The 17,209-nt window shown below is 39.6% G+C and overlaps 1 protein-coding gene across 1 annotated transcript in view; it reads right to left on the reverse strand.

Moving 5' to 3' along the window:
• The window catches only part of TNKS (tankyrase), a 142,547-nt gene that overhangs the window by 124,220 nt on the left and 1,118 nt on the right, over positions 1 to 17,209 (reverse strand). Inside the window, exon 2 of the mRNA XM_069855690.1 lies at positions 6,346 to 6,570. Coding sequence (XP_069711791.1) covers positions 6,346 to 6,570 — 225 coding nt within the window. The remainder of the gene's footprint in view (positions 1 to 6,345; positions 6,571 to 17,209) is intronic.

The following is a 17,209-nucleotide window of genomic DNA, read 5'->3' on the forward strand; positions in this document are numbered from 1 at the left end:
CAACAACAGATTCGACTTGGATAAGCATCTGAGTAATAAATACTATTAAGAATAGGGAGGATTTGTATCTTGCATACCTCGACAGATAATAGGTAGATGCTAACTTAACCAGGGGTGCTTGGCCTTAAGCACATCAAATCACAAGACACCTTTGCTCTGTGTGCCAATGCAAACAGTAACCAACAGACAGAATGGCTCTCCCACAGTAGGGATTAATTCATGTCCTTCCAATGGAACAAATCTCATGTTTCTGGTACACGAGAACAGCCTTAACTACTTCAGACAGTCCTGCAGCTTAAAAAAGTTCAAATACAAGTCACTGTTTTCTCGTTGCATGCTATGAGTAGTCAGTAACAGCAGAGCTCCAACTCTGGAGTTCAAAAGTCAAAGCAATATTCAAGAATCTTCTTGTTTATACCAAACAGCAGCAATACTTAAACAGTTTACACAAAGTATCTGGAAATACTCACTTGAGAGCATTTTCCGATTCTTTTACAATACCAGATTCCTGGGATGCCTCTTTGAATCTAAGCTTCCTTCTAGTACACCTGGTCTCCAAGAGAGAATTTAGTACACCTCTCCAACAAAAAGTGTGCATAACCAGCTCCCAATGGACCTCTGTTACCAAGATCCCCCTCTAATACTTAATAAGAAGTTACAAGTCTTCTTACAGGCTTTTGTCAATCTAGCAGCTAAATCTATAGTCACTGTAATCGTTTTTCAGTTAAGATGCTAAAGCTTCTCCCCTCACCTTGGCCTATCCCACTCTCAAAAAGAACTGGGGCTACTGCACAATTCTGCTCTTTGACAGCACTTCCTATGATGATTTTTACTTTTTTTAAAATTTCCCAGGGAGTAAAATCAGACACAGCTGTAACTTCCTCTGCTTGGAAGGCAAAATGCTTTGAGCACTGAAAAATCTCAAGGGATAAAAATATCATAAATTGTAATAACTTTACTGCTTGTTGTACATGCCTTCTTCTTCCCTCCACATTATTTCTGCCAATATATATCCTTAGGCTGAAGGTAATAGCTAATGAATTCCTCTCCTTCTCCAGTCTTGAGGAAGCACAGCAGGGTGAACAATGTTTTGACATGTTAACAAAGAGGTATCTAAATAACCTGATCTAGTTAAATATCAACCTGCTCCTGCAGGGGGATGGACTAGATGACCTGTAAAGATCCCCTCCAACCCAAAGCATTCTATGATTCATCCCATGGTTCTATGAACAGTGATCCCTATACTAAGAGCAGGACCTGTAGGTTGGAAAACCTACTACCTTAAAAAAGTTTTAGTTCTTTCAAGTGCAAAAAGGGTAACAGAAAAAATAAACTTCTACAGAAGTCCTCTGGTCAAAACAGGACACAAATGCACCGTGATGCTACCATTAGAGATTGCTTCACAGCACTGGGACAGTGAATTCATCGTGCCACAGGATCTTTGCAAGAAAATTTATAAGTAGCACAGAGGAAGCCCGTGAAAACAGCAGACTAGCATCATATTAAGTAACTCCTGACGGATCCTTAGCACTGCATGGACTATAAGTAATTTTTAAAAACCTTTACAGTTTTGTACAGTGCTGAAGGAAGCTTTTCAGTAGCCAGAATTATTTACTTCATGTTCAGATCCATAAATAATGGCATGACCATAGAATATGCTCATGGCCTGCACGTTTGTCAAGAACACCCTTAAGAACTAGGGGGGTGTATGATGTGTGAAATCAGTTTTAAGGCTAGGTGTCCTATAGCTTTCACAACACTTACCTGGAGATCCACCTGGAAAAAAACAAGTCTCTGCAGGAACAACTCCAGCCTCTGCAGAAGCACAGTAGAGGGCAAAGCCAGCCAGGACAGACCACACAAGTACATCTTCCATAAGGTTATTTTAGTCTAGTTTTCTTAAGGAAAAAAAAAACTGTGTGTGCACAAACACACACTTTTAAAGGAGCTGTTACCACTAAGGGAATACATTGGAGCTATTCCCTTTCCATGCTCAGCAATCAGGAAATCAAAGCAGAAACGAGCATTAATAAATCTACTGCACCCAGTCTTGATGTCTGAAACCCCACACCAACCTCTCATCCTTAAAAAAAAAAAATGGGGGGAGGGACAGAGGGGATTGGACACAAAAAGCTTGGAAGAGACACATATAAGGGAAGAAAATATAAACACCTATAAAATCATGAAGGATATGCAAAATCCAAATAAAAATTACTGCTCATTATTTTTCACCAAAGTTCTGAATGGCTTACAATGAAAGTCATCAAGAATAACATTTTAAAGAAAAGGAAGGGTTGTCTTCTTCCTGCAAGGCTATTAAATTGTAAAATTCTCTTGCCACTGAACAAAGCCAAGAGCATGGCAGCATTTATGTGATTACCTCTATCTTCCAAGATTTCTGTATCCTAATGGCTATGCAACATAGTCCAGATGTAGCCCTACTTTATCAAGTTCCTAAATTGCTGATTGCCATGGGAAAGCAGGATACGCTCAAGCCATTCATAGTCTCTGAGCATCTGCTACATACCATTGCTAGAGAAAAGTGAGCTACATGGACCTTTGGTCTGACAGTAGTGTAGACTTTCAGATGAAGAAACATATCATCCCTTCTCTCCAGCCTGAAGCGCTGAACACTTGCTATCCTGACTTCTCAGTATCCTTCCAAACACACTTTGCAGAGTTCACTATTAATTCATTCATTATTCCATAAGCAAATGCAATACTGGGGAACAAATATTTTTCCTTATCTCTAGAAGAAGTCCACGAATATTGAAAATGCATCTTCTTGACAAATAAAGTAATCCTAGAACCCATAAATACCAGAAAACCCTACCTAACAATTGGTTTTAATGCATCAATACATTTAGTTCAAATATTGATTAGATGCTTATAGCAAACAACACTTTCAAACGGATTCAATTACTTAGCAACTAAACAAATCTGAAGTGACTAAATATAAGAAAGGGTCAGCAAACCAGTCACGGACTGTTTATCATCCTGCAAGATCTCCTACACTTCCAGACCCAGGACACCGAAGTAAATTCCATCTAAGAGAGCCACAGTTGGTAATCCTTCCCAACTCAGCACATTTGCATTGTCTCCCCTTTAAGTTGCTACGACTAATATGCAACAAGTAAAACAGAAGCACAAGAAATCGTATCAGTCGTGCTGGTTTTCAGCTTCCTGGAATAGAAGTTTGTGCATAGTCTGGTGAGTTTTCATCAGTTCTTGTACACATCTTATTTTCACATAAGCCTCCAGTGGCAGGGTTTGTACAGTTGAGCATTCATGGTACTTTTAGAGTAAATATGCGCACTCTGTTCCAAGGCTGGTGTTATACATGAGCATTTTATAGCTGCAGTGCAATCACCACCTAGCTTTTGCTGGTCTTCCCACTCTGCTTCAGTGCTTTGAGTTTTCCTCCGAAAAATTATTCATGAATGTGCTGCATCTCTGCACTTTGTTCAATTACCACTTTGTCCCTTTTTGACCTGTAAAGCGGCCAAAAGAAGAGTGTTCTGTGCTAGATGTGATAAAGAAAAGATACAGATTGGGGTGGCAAAGAAGAATGGAAGCAGAGAAGATAAAATGGAAAATTCTCTCCCATTTCATCATTTGGAAGAAGATGCCAAGAATAGGTAGCAAAAAACAATGCTAGATGACTAATTCCTACAGTCTGTTGCTTTTCAGACAAATACCCAAGTTCAGAAATAAATTCTAGGTTATGCCAGAATTTATTCAGACTGTTATTCAGTTAATGCTTTATAAAAAGCATGCCATGCTTGTTTAAAAAGGTACACTAAGGATGGGATTTTTTTTTTTTTTACAGGCCATTTTCTTCCATTACATCTGCTGTAGCAGTCTATGCTTAAGGTGTAAACAGCACTACTGTGCAATTTATTCCAGAAAGTATTGAAGTATTCCTAGTCAGAATTTGTGCAAACCTAAGCAATCACCATTCCATTATCCAGGTGTATGTGTTCCTTCTGAAGACTTTCAGATAAAGGCTGAAGACCTTAATGTAACAATTTTATATAAAAACCATTTAAAAGAAACAGGAACTTGCCAAAGACAGCAAAATATGCTTGCCCACTAGACATAAAATGCAAACAAACTCAAAACAAACAAGAATAGACTTCTTTCTGTGCTCGTGTCTTAGCAGTTTTATGGAATCAACTTAATCTCAGAGAAACATCATACAACAGTATATATTAAATCTAGTGACTGGTGACGCTGCCTTCAGTAATAACTCCCATGCTGACACATCAAATAACTGCATCAAGTTCATAACTAAACTGAGCACAACTGCATCACAGTTGCTTGTTGAAAACAAAATTAAAAAAAAAATCACCATCCTCCAATCTGCCTGCAAGCAGCTTTCTAAGGTGAACTGCATCTAGTCCTGCAGTCCTGCTCAGTGCTTCCGAAGAAACCCGTAACTACAGCAGAAGAGCTTCTGAATTTGACCAGTACCACGTGCTTAATACTTTATAGACTAAGCAGATGATCCATGTATACCATCCTAACTTTCAGAGTCACAGATCTAATCTGTGCATGGAACACAGAATAAAGTCCTGTGTAACACAAGTCATAAATCTGATTCTGTACTTTTCACCAAGCCCAAAACTTCTTGTTGAATTAGAGCACAGCTTTAAAGCTATCATCAGTTATGGAAGTTAGATCTAAATAATCTCAAATCACTGCCAGTATTGTACATCAAACTTGATGCACACCTGCCACCTCACTCTGACCTGCCCAGTCTCCTCTGATGAACACCAGAGCCTTTAGACAAACCATCCAAAGTTGTACTACCTATTCTGCCCTCCCAAATCCTAAAATCTTCTGTTGTAACCGTCTTACATCCTATCACCTACAAATGGAAAGGTGTGCTGCTGCTGCACCCTCTCCTGCTTTATAACACAGTTTTAAAAGACTAAGACAAATCTTTTCCAAATCAAACAGACCCCGTCCTCCTCCTGAGGTGTAAAAGAACCTCTTGCTAGCAACCCTCTCCCATTTAACTGGCATGTTTAGTCAGCAGTTCCCAAAGCCAGGCAGACTCCAGCAAGAAGCAATAACTTCCTTTTGAGTCACATACAATACTCCAGTTACTGACCGGAATTAAGCTTACTTTTCCATTCACCTTTGTCACAAAACACGGTTACTGGGATCTACTATATAAATGGATCTCTTCCCACAGTATTGCTGCACAATCAACAGTGTTCACTAACCTCCGTAGAATAGTCTCCATGTTTTAACTCCACAGAGATAAAAATAAGTCTAACACGTCCCTTGTAAAAAGAAGAAATACACTAAAAGAAATTGTATTTTGGTGTTTCCCCAAATTTCCTTCCCTCAATTCGTGGTGGGTTTTTTTAAGTAATGACACAAATATTCCAATAAAGTTAATGCAAGGTCTTGTCCTTTAAGTTTTGCAGCTTTCTCTGCAAGAACATTACATAATAAGTCTTTAAGCAAACAAACTTCTGAAAATTATGTCATTATCTGGATAACACGTAGAACAAATCTTATGTTCATAATCTGAATCACAGTACCTAAATTCCAAGTCTTCCTTTCCATGACTGGTTAAAAACCACAATGTTGAGCAGGTCACTTTATTCAAATCAGTAGATGCGAGGAGAACCAAAACTCATAAATAAGTTCAAGGAACTGATTGAAGTGTAAAAAATAAAAATAAAACTAGAAGTTCCCATTTAGAAAAAAGTGATAGTAACTACACCGATAAAAATCATAAAAGTTAAAGACATGCTGACTGTAAAGCTCTTTATATGTTCCAGATACATTTAAAATGATTGAAGTGTTCAATTTTACTTGAAATTGCTTTGGCTCCAGGCTACAGCACACACACACTGAAGACATATAACTGCTGCCAACAATGGTGTCCTATAACTTCTATCTGAAAGCTCCAAAGGACTGATGAGAGATTTCCCTGTACTATGTAGAATGAAAGGTTAACCATCTTCCTAACCACTATGACAACCTCTAGAGTAGCCCAAAAAGCAAGGACTTCACCTAGTAAAGCTAGTTTTCCCGACAGCAATCAAAAAGGACAAACTTCCATATTCAGATTCTGACTAATGTAATTTAACAGATATGGAAACTTCACTCAATCTCCCCAGGTTTGTTTTTCAGATGCACGTTCAACAAAGACTGTATTACATACCATAAAAAGTCGGTCTCAAATCACTATACCTACCTGATAGTTTAAAAGAAGTTAATTTTTACAAACAACTGATATTCTTCATTTCAAGTCCAGCACATAATTATAACTGCATAAACCATCTGTCTGGTAAAGTTTCAGTGCAAGAAGATACAGACACTTACCAATACACACATCTATCTTCCCCTTGATAGCAGCTTCATGCAAAGGAGTGTAGTTCCAATTGTCTCTAGCATTTGGGTCTGCTCCTTGACACAGCAACAGACTAACCACTTCAGCATGACCAAAAGAGCAGGCGTTGTGAAGGGGTATCAGGCCTCCATCATCACGAGCATGAACATTGGCTCCTGTCTGTAGCAAGTGCTCTACAACATCCTTCCTTCCAAAACCTGCAAGAGAACACATTGCTGTTCATTTGTCTGGTAAAACAATATGATTTACTATTTAAATCTTAGTCCAGTGTATAGACATCAAACAATATTATTCATGTCCTTCTACTTTATGGTTTTCACCATAAAGTGAGACTATACTCACCTGCTCAAACAAGAGTTGGAAGATTCACTTACTCAGGGCAGAGTTGCACCACTGTTGTATTATAACCAGTAGGACTGGCTGCCACTATCTCATGAATAATTTCTACAATAGCCTTGCCATTCTTTTTCAAGGTAAGTTTTCAATTAATATAAACATTTCAGTATAACCCCTAAATAACTTAAGCAAGTGTCTTACATACTATCTCTTGATATAGTATGTAAGACACTTGATATAGGTCTATACCTCTTGACATAGGTCTTCCCCTTGGAGGGGAACTCTGTTAATAAACACTGAAGGACACTGTCAGTGCCCAAACAGAACAACTTTATCTTAACCCAAACCACATTCTTACTCTTTTACAAAAAGTCTGACTACCTCCAACTGACAAAGAGGCTAAGTAGTTACAGATCAATATGACTGAGACCTCACCTAGGAAATAATGCAGGAAACTCACAGACTAGCAGGGCAGCCTCTGTTATGGCCAGGGAAAACATCACCACAGAGCCAGCATCATAAAACTAATACACCTTGAGATCTGCAGCAGCATGCAAGGCTCTGACACCTTAACCATGTTCTCCATGTTGAACCTAGAAAGGCTCTAGTGCCAAAATATGTTTCCTATTGCCCCAAATGTCGTAGATCAGGAGCCTACTAATTTTTTTGACTGCACACCCCTATCAGTAAAAAAATTTTTTGAGCAGGTCCCCCCAGTATTGTATATTTGTAACTCTTATACAGGCACTACTGTGCTATTATGTAGATTATACACATACAGAAAGAGAGAAATTTAAAAATGGTAAAGACAAAACAAATGTTGTTTTATAATTTCTATTATATTTATTACTGGTTCAAAATATATTTTCTTTCCATATCCCAGTAAAATACCTTGTTTGTTCCTCTTTGGAGACTATTGCCTTGGAGGACAGGAACAAAAATCAGGTATCAGGCTCAATAGGGGCAGTTTGAACTAGAACACAAGTGTTCATTTTTGTACTAGGTTGCATCTCAAAGAGTAGAGTGCATTTCTTACAAACTTTAGGGCTAAAACATTTAAAGACTATCACTTTAAGAGTTATTGTGTTTTCTAGCAATCATAGATACCAACCAGTTTAAGTAAGAATCCCAGGTATAATAACTTAGTTTATTAAACAGCCAAACCAAATGCTGCAGCAAGTGAAATTCCGTCGTAGTGATGCTAACTGGCATCTTACAGATTGCATTAAGCCCACAGATCAAAAGACATTTTTTAGCTCAAGGGAAGCAAGAAATAAGCTGTCAGTTCTCTCACAGGTGGCCAAAATCCTGCTAAAACAGTGACAGAAATGATTCTCAAAGAGACAGCACCCTCTATGTCAGGCAACAACTCACACATGGAGACTTCTAAAACCAGAATGTTTTATCCTATATAGTTGCAGTTCCTAGATAGGAACTCCATTTTAGTGAGTTACCCCCTCTTTTCTTGTCAGAGTGTTGCACTAGTCACAGCAATGCAGACTCATGGTACAGAATTAACATGCTTTTCCCCCATAGCCCATATGGTGAGACCACTAAGCCAGATTGGGCAGCTTATCCAGTTAAGGCTAATGTTATAACTCAACATCGAGCTTTGAGTTGAGCTGCAGGCTAGTCATTCTGCAGGAATTTACACTGTTCCCTCAGTGACGCAGGGAGTCCTTCAATACCGTTTCTTGAAGGACAGAAGAGAGGCACGGCTGAAATAAAAAGCCCCATTACCACGTCTTATTACAGTTTCAGAGTTTTGATGACAGTTTAAGAATATCTTTATTTCTGTCTAAAGAAGTAGTACTCTATGAGACGCAAGCAAGCAGGTGGAAGAACAGTCTGGGGAAGCCATCATGGAGACAGACACAGATGCTCACATGTGGTACAGACTGCAGCAGTTGACACCTTATTTAATCCTGTATGGTAACGTAGCTCAAGGACTCCAGTTAACAAACACAGCCTGGTTACTTTTGGATTCCCTCATCCCAGCTATATGGAGCCTTCAGCTGCCTGCAGATCAGATGCTGGACCACCACAAATTACAAGTTAGCACACTTGAGAAGATACCAAAGTGGGTTTTCTTTAATACATGGGGATAAAGAGCAGTTCAGCAGCTGCTCCACAAGCTGCTGAGCCATACCAGCTGCAGGGAGGGGCCCACAACCAGACTGGCACCCTGCTGTGCAATCCAATTTTAGCCCACCATTACAGATGAGTCAAAGCTTTCTGGTACATTATACACTGATCACTTCACATTAGAAAATACACTACAGAAAGACAAGCATGTGAATCAAAACCGGTAATATCAAAACTGATACTTATTTACCACGACAAAAGTGCTACCAGTAGACAAGTTTTCCTTAACTGAATTGTCAGCAAGGCCACTGCTACTGTAAGTCACTGCAGCTTCTAGCATAAAAATATGCATGTTTGTTTCTGTTATAAAAGAGCCAAAGCAAATCACCTGCAAGTTTCCAAACAGAAAATGACAGCTTAAATGACAACAGCAAAAAAATCTGGTATCTGGTCACAAAGAGAAGTTTACAGGCCTGGGGCATAAATACCAAGAGGCACAAGGTTGCCACATTTGCATCGTTCATTTGACTGGCAAAGGAAAATCGGGCAAGACGAGAATTAGAAATGGATGCTTTCAATTAGACAGTAGATCAACAGACTTCATTAGCTTTTGTTTCTTGTAGACTGAACAAACAAACCGTGCTGAAACTACATGAGCATTTGTTTTACCTGCACTTCTTTGACCCTCGAGGAGAAACAACCTGACAATGTCAGAAAACCCAGATTCCTTTTCAAACTGCAAATTTCAAATTCAAAGTGTTGCAACTTTCAGAACTACGCACAGACTTCTTCAAGGTACTGCTGGACTTGGGTTCATTGGAGAAGAGGTTTAGCCTGGGTTGTTTAGAGCTGGGGTTGTTTAGCCTAGAGAAGAGGAGGCTGAGGGGAGACCTCATTGCTCTCTATAACTACCTGAAAGGAGGTTGTAGAGAGGAGGGAGCTGGCCTCTTCTCCCAAGTGACAGGAGACAGGACAAGAGGGAATGGCCTCAAGCTCCACCAGGGGAGGTTTAGGCTGGACATTAGGAAAAAATTCTTCACAGAAAGGGTCATTGGGCACTGGAACAGGCTGCCCAGGGAGGTGGTTGAGTCACCTTCCCTGGAGGTGTTTAAGGCACAGGTGGACGAGGTGCTAAGGGGCATGGTTTAGTGTTTGATAGGTTGGTTGAATGGTTGGACTCGATGATCCGGTGGGTCTCTTCCAACCTGGTTATTCTATGATTCTATGATTCATTGCTTAAGACAGGTTTTTGAAATGCCAGCAATAAACATTTTACTCTTTTTGGTGAGCTAGCTCTTCTGTTCAGACCTCTAACAGCACGGTTACTGTGTTTTTATCCCACCAGACCACCCACATTTTCAAAGAAAAGTATCCAATTATGAAATAGCTTCCCCAGCCATGACTGCCACTACATGCAAATCTGTAAAAGCTTGAAATGGCAAAGTGCCAGAAAGTCTTCAAAATGATCACAGGACCCAATCTGGCAAAGCAGTTGTAATTACTGAAACTCCTGCAGTGTCGAGGTCACCCTTTGTAAAAAAACGGACACACGCCAAGTCATTTGTGACAGACAAGTCACATATAATCCTGTTTAAACTGAAGAAACCAACGTTATGTCATATAAGATGGCTTTAAAAATCCTACTGTTCTACATTTCTAGGGCAACTTTAATTTACAAAGCCTAAAAAGAGTTCCCAAGAAAGAACTCATAACCAGAGATCCCAAAAGACAATCATTTCCTACACAGAAAACATCCCAAACCAGGTAACTATGGAGGAGAGTCACATTTAAAGTCACATTAAAGCTTCTTTTGATGAGATTCGCTTGCCAACTTCCAAAGCCCACTCATGGGCAGGGTCCTTTATTAACTGGGGCTATTTCACACAGATAAAATACATGGGTTTTGCCTTCACTTTAGCTCCTGTACACAATCCAGAACCTTTAGGCAAGCTGCAGTACCTCAGAAAACATTGTCTGGGAGAGAGAAAGGAAGCGGTAGACGGCAGCATCTGAAATTTAGGGGCAAAACACTCATCAGTCAAGGCAAAAAAACCCGCAAAACTTCAGTGTGACTGATAGGCTCTTCATTTCTTCTGTCATCTCACAGAAACAACTGAGAATTTGGCAAAAGCCAGGAGACAGACATAACCATGATAGCTTCACATAAACCAAGAGACAGGCAGACAATCCAGAGAAAATATCACTTAACTAGTTCTTTGCCAACGCTGTATCTTTGCCTTTTTGCAATTTGTACCTGCCACTTTAGGCCTGAAAGCAGGGGGAAAAAAGGGCCTTTTTAGGTAGTAAACTGGCAGCCTGAAAACTTGACTAAATAAAACTTTTAAATGCTGTCAGACAAGACCACACACAGAGATAGCAAATACTTAGAACTACCACCAAGACAACCTGTCCTACTCTCCCTTTCACATCCTGCTCCCAGTCTGCAAGCTTGTCCTGTCCCATCACTTCTTGTGGCGTTGAACCAAAGTAACAAGAGGCAACAGAGAGATCAGGCTGAATGACTGATGAGGGAAGTGATGCAAAGAAAGTAAAAGGAACACCAGTTTATACCTTCTATTACGTGCTCTGGTTAGGGCTTGCAAGTTAAACCTGCATTCAGCTAGTCACAAACTTTCTCATGGTAACAATTAAGATGCTTAATTACTAAAACTCACAGAACTCACATAATTCACTGCACAATTTCAAGACTCATTTTCAGAAAGTCTGGTAAATAAAACAACCAAATAAATATATCGATTTCCCACTAGAATAGGGAGAATGCTTTCTCCTGTGAGTACAATACATCAAGCAGTGAGGTTGATCAGTTTAAGCACAGCTGTACTGTTTCACCTGCTGCCTAATTAATGTTACTTGATCACAACAGAGCATGAACTCCTCTAGGTCTAATTCCAACCTCTGCAAAGCTGCTATGCGCAGAGTTTAACTTATAACATGCAAGACTTCTAACTTGCATCAGGCATTTTTTCTCCCTTCCTTTCACCTGCTTTCTTTTAAGAACACACGCACTCCAAACAGAGTTAACTTCTACACAAGTGTGTAATCACAGGTTAAGCATACCTGCAGGTACTACTGTAAGGTAACTATAGCTCATATAAGAATGCAAGCCCTTGAAGTGGAGAAGCACACATCTTAGTGACATCTTTTGAAAGATCTTTTGAAAACGGTTTTAAACCGTAAACAAAAGGTGGAAGAAGTTCAAGCTAGGTTACTGTACATCGCTTTGCAAATTATGGGACCAGATTTTCCCCACGACAGCTCTATGAAAAGCCACCAGCACTCTTCCCACTTCACCAGGCAGAACACAGTTAAACCAAGTGATTTAACTAAGTAAACTGAAGAGCCTACAAGCTGGGAAAGATGGCACCCTATTCAGTATTACTGAAGGCTGAAGATTTTGCATTTATATCCTCTTACAAATTCCTTCAGAAGATTTTAAATGGGAAGGAGATACAATACATTATATAAAGTATTGCAAGACCATTCAAGAAAACAAGTCGCCAGTCACAAAGAAAACAAGCTTAAGCTTCCTAGAAGCTTCCTAGAAAGTAATACACAAATGCTACAAAAACAAAAGAAAGAATTCCAAAGTCAAGACCAATAATTCATCAATTCATCTTTTTACATTAATAAGTCTGCATTTTGCAGGCTCTGAGCCTGTAAACCTGCCAGGATGTTTCCTAACTGATAACACAATCTGCACTCTTCATTCTATTCATATGAATTCAGTGGAAAATTGTTATTACCCCTGCTTTAAGTTGCACAATGCAGAACAGAATTAATCAGTGACTTAGCTTTATAAACAACTGTTTATAAAGTAAAGGTCAGACATCTCTTCTGTGGCAAGGATGTCTCAGACAACAGCAACAAAATGAGTCAGAGTAGTTCAAGTACGGTATCTCAAGCAAGGCTCTCCAGGGCAATTCAAACTAACTTCTTGTACTTTGCACCACAGGTGGAATGGCCAAAACAGGTTTCCCTGTGCAGAGTGGAAATGGTAAAAAGTTACCAACTACTTCTTGCTTCTTCCTAGCTAGTTCCTTGTTCCCCAAGGAACAGTCAGTAGCTGGTTACACTAGTTCTGCTGGCTCAGTTGCTTATCTCACATATGCTGAAACAGCTTGCATTTCTAAGATCAACGGTTTGCTAGTTGACAAATCTCCTTGACGGAGTTCTACCCTTAAACTCTGACCACTGACTACTTGCCAGCACAAGCGACAACCCTTTACTTTCAGGATTAAAGTCACATACACCAGAATTTTTTTAAAGAATAGTTATATATATGTTAGCCTTCATCAAAATATTTTACTTCCAACAGTTATTACTCGTGATAACAAAAGCATGCTTACAGAAAACTACCTTCCCCAAACAGATTTTTGCCATTACTATAGACCCAAGCAGAAAGAAATCTAGGAATATCACTGATGCTCTAAACAAGTCACCTGAAATCAGGCCTCTCCATCCAAACCCAAGTTCGCATTGATACCACCAAAAGCACTTCACCCTGTGATCTCAACTCTATACTTCACTCTGGAAACACCTCCACCTCTTCTTCAGTACAGTGGGCATTAAGACCCAGATCAGCGATTAGTATTAGTGCTTGGGTTAAACACCAGAAAGAGAACAATTGTAAAGCTAGAAGAACGTATTGCCTAAGAATTTCAGGGGCTAACTTTATGATCAAAATAATATAAAGTTAAACTTTCATTAAGTGGGTGTGGAAGTGGACCACTTTACGACTGCAGCTATTTGAAGACATTAGCTAGGACTCAGCTTATTTCTATCGGGTCCATCCACCCAATCAGTTCCGAACAGATGCTATTACTAGTGACTTGCCAGCAAGGCCTGGGTCTAACCATAACAATCAAGGCATCGGTGGCAAATACATCTTTATCTTTTAATAAGTCTAAATTCTGTTTCATAAGGGAAGAAACAACACCGTTACCAAACTAACTCCTACAAATTCTTGCTGGCTCTGAGAAAAAGCTAGGATTTCAGACATAGGGACACAGGAGTCCTACCCATCTAGGCATATTAAAGGCAGAAAAGTCTCAGAAGGCCAGTCATGGTATGTGAGTGCTATAAATGGAGGACAACACAAAAAAAGAGCTCCGAACGAGTCGCAGCCAACCTCCTTCAAACACAATGGACCAATACAGGCATCACCACCCCCACAACAAGCCTCATAATGATTCACAGAAAATACGCAGGCTGAGTCCCACTCTATCCCACACAAAGTACACCTAAAATGTGGCACATTATGACACAGACTGAAATTACGCAACTATTAAAAATAACACCTTCAACAGCACTCCTCAAAGGGAAAAAAACATCTACCTGTCACACACAGGCAGAACAGCCAATTCATTTGGTTAAGCTGGTTAAAAAGGTATTTTGACAACTATTGACACCAAAAAAAAAAAAAAAAGGAATATTATCAAGCCAGTTCATAAGAACCAACAGCAGAGGCATAATGGAATTTTTCAACTCGTGAGGGGCATTTAACAGAGTGAAGATGTTTATAATCTGGTGAAATCAGATCTTTCTCAAGAAAAATCTTGAGAGAACACATCTTTAGACCAAAGGAGGGGTGCAGTGGAAAGGTAATTCAATGCAGTTTGAAGAAGCGAACCATTAAGCAGAACACAGGATGGAAAGCAGAAGAGGAAACAAGTTACTTTTAATACCAGTTAACACTTCAATTGTTCAGTAGAACCCCTTACCACAGGAAGAGCACCTACTAACATGCAAAACCCGAGCCTTGCTCAAATAGTTGCTGAGCTACAAACTGCAGAAAAAGTACTCAGAGGTATCATATATGAAGAGGGCAAGTATACAGCTCTCCCCTGCACACTGCTTTTAGTCACCAGTATGGATGAAACCTTGAGACAAAAATACCTTCGTTCACGTCTAGCACAGTTGCTTTATTTTTAGTTATAAGCAAGCCACTTTTTATTAAAAAAAAAAAAAGCAAGCAAAAGCTATGAATACATTAACACCTCCACTTAATTTCTTTTTTTGTATTTTAAACTCACTCCATCACTTTCAAGTCTTCACAATCTGCTTCTTACTCTGATCCTCAGGTGTTGGTGCACAACACCCAAGGCTTGTACTGCTACCAGACACCCAATATCCCGCAATCCACACAGCAGCTGAGACACTACTGAGTTTTCCTCTTTCCAAGCATTTGTTCTATAGAAGAACCACTCAAATCACTTGCAAAGGAAAAGCTGAACACCACACACCCTGACAGACATTCAGATTTCAAGAGAGGCTCTGCCAGAGTAACAGTCCATTTGGAGGATGAAAGGAAAACAATCCTTTATTCAACCTCTTCCTACTTGAGGAGGGAGATCTCAGTCACCCTGATATAGCCTCAGTATTAATCTCTGCCATATTAATAGCTAATGAAAACAAGGCAGATTTATTCAGCACACTAGACATTTCAACACAGAGTTGAAGAACTATTCCCTTTCATTCAGAACAATCGACAATTCAGATATCCCAGTTAAAGGAAACCTGGACAACACTGTTGTTTTAACTTGATGTGGCTGTGCATACTTTAGCTGGAAGCTGATAATGGACAGATGACTCCAACTTCTAGATAGATATTTAGATCCGTCCCCAGTTTTTTAAGTAATTTATTTCGGCTCTCACTTTATCCCCAGCTTATGTATGTGTTAAGGATTGCGAATGCTCTCAGAAGTCACCACACTTTCATCCCAGTCTGCCGTGAGAAAGGACATTAAGGTGAATTTGAAACAAGAAACCTCACAAAGCTTAAGGAAACTTGAACTTAGTGCCTTTTATGAGAAACTACAACTAGGAAAGTTTTCCTTCCCTATTACAATAAAAGCAACTTAACTGCCTGGCATTGCTGCCAAAAAGGACATCAGAGAAAATCAGACTGAGCTGGGGAGAAGTCAAGAACTTGGGGCTAGGGAGGGGATGTGGGGAGGGAGAACCCAGCTACCCCCAAAGTTGGGAAACAAGAAGAAATTACACCGCAGACTCCTATGATCATAAGCAAACAAGTTTTATTTCTCTTTTTGACCACAAAGGGGAAGGAGACCAAATCAACACACTGTGACACTGGCTAGAGATACTGCCTAAGATCAGCTGCATTCAAACAACATGCTTACAGGCCTTTCTGAAATGCAGGACCCCAAGATCTCTGTAATATCTGCTTAACTGCTATTACATGGCAAATCCATTTGCACCAAACATACTGCAGTGATGCGAGATAAAAATACGTATGGTCACTAAGGAAAGTCTTTGAATCTAGAAATATAGATACAGGAACTCATTAGGTAAAATAACTTCATCTGTCATTTTCCTCATAATACAAGGAACGTCCTTCCATTGCTATTACAGTAATATCAACACTATCAACTTTCAAAGCCCTTAAGTAACTTTTGCCCCTTTCTTCCTTAATCAAAGTAGAAGTTACCACTGCAGCTTCAGCACTAGAGTTTGTACTAGCACTGCAGTAACAACTTGAAATCTCAGAGTTTAAGGAAAAGTAACAAGGTCTAATTTTCAGTCTGAACCCCAAACAAGCAGAACAGACTCAAGGAAAGCCTTCCAAAACATTAAGAACTTAATGCTCACACATGCATTTGTACCAGCATTATGTTCCAGGTTTCATTAAAATTAAGTCCATCTCTGTACCCCATAAGTTCATTGTGTTTTAAACCCCACTTACACAAGGTCATGCTTTTCTGGTACACCCCAGGGATCGCAGAAGAATGAAAAGGAAACAGCTCAAAAGTTCCCTTAGGGGCATCACAAAATGCCACTCATGCTTTGAAAATGAAGACAAACTCATTCAATCTCGGAATGATACCTGACTGATAAATTGGACACCACTATTCACAGTTCCAGGCAACGTTGTGCAATAAAGTGTTCACTTTTATTATCAATTTCAACACAGCGCTTTAAAGCCATAGGCCAGTATTTAAACACCAACCACTCAATGCAGTCTCGTTAAGCCTCTTAACTGATATCCACTAATACACCACTTAAAGCTCAAGCAAAATCTGTGCTTCTTTCTAGGCAAGGTCCAGTTGTGTAACACTGTGCCAGAACTCAGACAGCCCTCAGCCTGACCACAGACCTCATAACTGTTTAAGTTCTGAGTTAGGGCTGATGATTTAAAACACTTTCTTCACTTTACTTTTATCATGAGTTTCATGTGCCCTGTACCACCAGTAAAGACCATGCCCTATACAAAACATTCTCCTTAGGGACTACACTAACCTGTAACAGTGACACTTGTTAAATGGTAACGTTAACTTCCGCTTAATGTAAGCTTTTGGACCTCAATATTAAGTGTTTGTATGACATTATTTCTGACCACAATAACATCTCTTTTGTGTAATAAGAGCCATAGTCTCT

This window comes from Phaenicophaeus curvirostris, chromosome 4 (genome assembly GCF_032191515.1).
Source record: "Phaenicophaeus curvirostris isolate KB17595 chromosome 4, BPBGC_Pcur_1.0, whole genome shotgun sequence".
NCBI classification, from domain to species: domain Eukaryota; kingdom Metazoa; phylum Chordata; class Aves; order Cuculiformes; family Cuculidae; genus Phaenicophaeus; species Phaenicophaeus curvirostris.